Genomic DNA, 5,221 nt, shown 5'->3' on the forward strand with positions numbered 1-5,221 from the left:
TGTGTGTGTGTGTGTGTGTGTGTGTGTGTGTGTGTGTGTATACACGTATACATATAGATATGTATTATATTATACAATTTCTTTCAGGTGCAATATGTGAGATTAGTTAGTACCCCTTCAACAGGATCTACCAATGTCGTTACCGTGGGTAAAACAAAGGCCAGTGCAACACTTCAGACTGTAGGTATCGGTCAGAAAGTAGGAAATCAGCAACAGATTGTAAAGGTATATGAAAATTTAATAACAATAATTTTTTATCAAGAGGAATATAGAGAAAAAATTATACATATGTGTTTTTTATTTTAGAAATTATAACATTAAGATTTTACAATATTTTAGATATTATATATAATATTTAAAATGTATATAATAAATAACATTCTTTATGTGATTTTTATTTAGGTTGTACCGCTAAATACTGGAAATCAATCTTTGAGAACTGTTGCACCAAAGGCAACATTGACAACAAGTAGTGGCCAAAAATTACTCATACCTGCGGCGGCTGCTGCTGCAGCAGCTGTCGGCGGTCAGTCAAAGAATGCGGTGGCAATTCCTGCATCAGCATTAAGCCAATTAGCATCAGGACAGGCAGTCTTGTCAACTAATCCGAATGTTGGAAACATTGTTGTTCTACCTGCTCAATATATTCAACAACAACAGGTTCAATATCTATTTATGTGATCATTCAATTTGTATGCTTTTTTTTCTTGCGCACTATTAAATAAGTTTAAAAATAAACTTTAAGCCTATGAGATTCTGAGAAATTTTTTTATCTTTATAAAATATTGCAGTTGATTTTCACATAATTTTTCTGAAAATATATGTATATCTTAAGTTATGATTTTATAAAAACTTATATATAAAATATTGCTATTTCTGGGCAGTCAATAGATGAGATAAAATTGAAGTCTCCAACGCCAGGTCTCTTAGGAAGTTCACAAAGTTCTACAGCGACTTTATGTGTAATTGATGGAAAGAATTCTCAAAGAGGAGTTTACAGCAATGTGGAGCCAAATGGTATTAGGCCAAGAAAACCATGCAATTGCACCAAATCACAGTGTCTTAAGCTGTAAGTATTTTATTTAAAAATTTTATGATTTTATTAAAAAACTATTGGTAAATCTCCAAATCAGAGGCCCCCCCCCCCAATGATCTTGACCTTGACATATGTTGTCAAGATTATGACCCTGAGAAACTTCTAACATGTTTTAGCCTTTCGCTTGTTATTCGTTAAAAAGTTATTACTTCGTTATAAAGTTATTAAAATATAAAAATTGTTTAAAAATATAACATTACCGGTACATTTTTTAATTTATTATTTTTTAACATTGAAAAAGATCCGATAAGGATCGAAACATCTGTACGAATTTAGATTGTTTATAATAATATTGTTCACACATTATTCTGAGTGGTTCTTAGTTCTATATATTATTTAATTTATTTAAAAACATTATATAACATTTCATTGTAACACAACTTCCACGCGAAGTGTCTCTCACCTCACCTCTCCCCCCCCCTCCCCCCCCCGCTAAATGGACGCACGACTTTCATAGTTGTACTGTTGTTCGACTTTGTGGAGCAGGTGGGGTGAGAGTCCCTTCATGTGGAAGTCGTGCGCTCCTAAAGCAGGGGGAGAGATGGGATGAGAGTCTCTTTGCGTGGATAGCATTTCTAAGCAAGGGAAGGAATATAGAATAGTACTTAATATCGTATATGTATAGCAGAAATAATACATTATTTTTGAAACTTTTGTTATTAATAACTTTTTAATAAATAACGAGCGATGGCTAAAATTTGTTGGAGATTATTTAGGCCTTGGCAACATATATCAAGGTTAATGGGAGAGGGGGGAAGAGGTGTCTGATCTGGAGATTTACCAAACTATTTAATAAAATTTTCTTGATTATTATTAGTTTATAAATATATATCTTTTATACAGGGTGTATAAAATATGTGTGTACAAAATTTTTTACCAAGCGTTCTTGTGTAGACAGAACGGACTAAATTGAGTCGAAAAATCCTGTATCATTTTGCAATTTTCGCTAGTTAACAAGATATTAATTGCTAAAAATGACCGAATATTGGTCTTCATAATTTATATATAATTTTTTTCTCAAATACTGTCAACTTTACAGAAAAATTGCAAGAAAAAAATTGTTTATTTTCTTCTCACAGAATTCTAAGAATTTTTTCAAAATTTTTTATCAACTTTTTAATACTGCATTTTCTTAATGGCAATTAATTTATTTTTACTAACATGAGAAAATACGGTATTAAAAACTTCTGAAAAAAATTCTCAGAACTTTATGAGGAGAAAATAAATAATTTTTATCTCTTACTGTTTTTCTGTAAAGTTGTATTTGAGTAAAAAATTAATGGAAACTGATATTCAGCGATTTTTAATAGTTAATATCTTGTTAATTATTGTGAAAATTGCAAAATGGTAGAAGACTTCGACTTAATTTAGTCCGCCCCCTATCTGCGCTTAGCAAACAATTTCGGGACACTCTGTAGGCTTTGGATTTTTACTTTCATTTGTTATTTTCATATCTAACAGTGTGACAGTTAAAAGCGTCTTTTTAAAAGTATTCATTAAGATGTATGTACGTAATATTCCTTATTAAAAAATTGTTGAAATTTGAACAAGTGTAAATCGAAATAAATATCATTATAGAATTATTAGAAATGATTAGAAATTGAAATTTTTTTTAAAGCAGAATCAATCTGCTTGTTATCTGCTTATGTTTTAATTTAAGTAGTGTTCATATTATTTGAATAAAATCTAAATAGAAATCTTTCACAGTTATTGCGATTGCTTTGCAAACGGTGAATTCTGTCACATGTGCAATTGCAATAATTGCTCGAACAATCTTGGTAACGAGGAAGAACGGCAGCGTGCAATTAAATCCTGCTTGGAACGCAACCCTAACGCCTTCCGGCCTAAAATTGGAAAAGGTCGTGAGACTGGTGAAGATATAAGGAGACATAATAAAGGCTGTAATTGCAAACGTAGTGGTTGTCTAAAAAATTATTGCGAATGTTATGAGGTATTTTGAACTACATAGATATTTAACAAACACTTAAGCTTGATATATTTTTTTCTGATTTGCAAAAATGCAGCAAAACACTTAATTTTAATTTAATTTTCTATCCTTTTATTACATTCTATATTTTTTCCTGACAATGTGTAACTAACATATTCAGTAGGGATGCATCGGATATCCAGAAAGTATCCGGTATCATCTGGTATTATCCGATATTTTTACTAACCAACTGGATATCATTAGTAAAGAATATATCCGGTTGAAATTTGAATTATCATTAAATTGAATCATTAAATTGTTTATTCTTTCTTATATAAATGTTCTTGAAATAAGTACATGCACATTCTTGATACTATAATATCTTATATATTGCAAAATTACAATTTTTCTCTATAGGTTTTTTTGATACTCCTTGATCGGAATCCGGTCGGAAAATGTCGGATATGCGATTCGAAGAAATTACCTTCTCGGATATCTGATGATACATTCTATCCAGATATCCGATAATTTTATCCGGTGGATCCCTAGTATTTAGTAATTGTTTATTTAATATAAAATGTTCAAAATGCAATTTTTTTACATATAAAAATTTTTATAATAACAGTTTTGAATATATATACCTATTTATTAAATAAAGAAATTTAAATATAATTTAAATATTTGCCTTTCAGGCAAAAATTCCATGTTCTGGAAATTGTAAGTGTATAGGCTGTCGCAATATTGTCGATCCAATTTTACAGAAGAAATCTTTAAAAGATCTGGCGGAAACAGCTGAAGTCAAAACAACTAAGCTTAGTTTAAATAAGACGCAATTACAACTATCCGAAATGGCATTTAGGCCACCTGCAACATCTAATACTGGTACAAGGTATGACAAGATATTCTTTATAAATATTGCAATTTTTAAGATCTTGGAAATGTAGATATAATATGATAGTAGGTATGTACAATGAGGAGCAAAAATGAGCTTGTAGATGAGCAGCGCGCTTATTTACACCAAATGTATGTATTACACTGAAGTACAAGCTCGTTTTTGTTTTTTATTATATATTTCATAATTTCAATATTTTTATTATATATTTTAAGTTATGTTTATTTTTTATTTATTATAGACAGCCATTCAATTTTCTGACGGATAAAGTAGTGGAGATAACATGTCAATGTTTAATGGCGCAAGCAGAAGAAGCGGAACGTAATATGCTTGACGATGAGACGTCCCAGCGTCTCATTATTGAGGAATTTGGTCGATGCTTAAAGGAAATCATTGAGTCAGCGCACAAAGCTGAAGCTACTTAGCAGGTGCATGTGCGATATTTGCATTGTAATTTTTATCACTATTTGATTATGAGAATTGGATATAAATAAAGATAGTATATATGTGTGTTGGTACCAAAGACATTATATTACACGAGATAAAACACGAGAAGTTTTGGGGAACTTTTTAAAGTCACTAAATTATTCTTTAAACGCCTTTCAAAACGAGTCTATGAATAATAATGTGAATTGCTTTCTAATAGTATATGGAAATGATACATTATAAACGAGAACAAATTATTTCCTTCAATTTTTGACTAAATCAAAAATGTTCTATACATCAACGTAAGATAATGAATATTTTCGTTTTTAAAAATCATGTTTGACTTTTTAATTTTGAATAAGGCAAAAGAAATAGCGTCATTTTAACGATAAATGAAAATTTTTTATTTGGTACATATTTTTTCAGGATATAGTAAATGACATGTTGATAAACAAGAAGCGATAGCTGCTCACCTTGCAATTCAATTGCTTGACCATCATTAACAAATATACACAGTGTTCAAAGAAGATGATAAAATATTTCGTGACTTTATCTCGTCAGTTTATCAGTTGCATTTCATATATTTTTAGAAATAAGTCGTTATATTTGCGAAATAATATATATATTAGATGCTAAAATTAAAATAATTATAGTAAATATTTCATTGATTTGCGCCTTTCTTTACAAGTTTATTTAATCATAGAAAAGTGCCTATAATGGTTTAAATCACAGTTGCTACGGCTTGTATTTTAATTAATAATAGTACAAATATATAAACTTCATTTGTATATTTCAAAATATACTAATGAAACAATATTAGTAATGTTAATGTTAGTAATATATATATATAAATATATATATTATAATATATATTACATTA

At 29.5% G+C, this 5,221-nt stretch overlaps 1 protein-coding gene across 4 annotated transcripts in view; it reads left to right on the plus strand.

Moving 5' to 3' along the window:
• The window catches only part of LOC108693414 (protein lin-54 homolog), a 9,493-nt gene extending 4,907 nt beyond the window's left edge, over positions 1-4,586 (plus strand). For 2 of the 4 annotated variants that reach the window (XM_018202333.1, XM_018202334.1), the window contains exons 7-12: positions 88-225; positions 403-660; positions 885-1,069; positions 2,804-3,047; positions 3,716-3,912; positions 4,157-4,586. In XM_018202333.1, the coding sequence (XP_018057822.1) occupies positions 88-225; positions 403-660; positions 885-1,069; positions 2,804-3,047; positions 3,716-3,912; positions 4,157-4,340 (1,206 nt within the window). In that variant the 3' untranslated portion in view covers positions 4,341-4,586. Of the gene's footprint in view, positions 1-87; positions 226-402; positions 661-884; positions 1,070-2,803; positions 3,048-3,715; positions 3,913-3,981; positions 4,047-4,156 lie in introns of those variants that run through there. The other 2 variants (XM_018202335.1, XM_018202336.1) reach the window with 2 other exon arrangements.
• Positions 4,587-5,221: the final 635 nt, after the last annotated feature.

Source organism: Atta colombica, unplaced genomic scaffold (assembly GCF_001594045.1).
Source record: "Atta colombica isolate Treedump-2 unplaced genomic scaffold, Acol1.0 scaffold9, whole genome shotgun sequence".
Taxonomy (NCBI): Eukaryota; Metazoa; Arthropoda; class Insecta; order Hymenoptera; family Formicidae; genus Atta; species Atta colombica.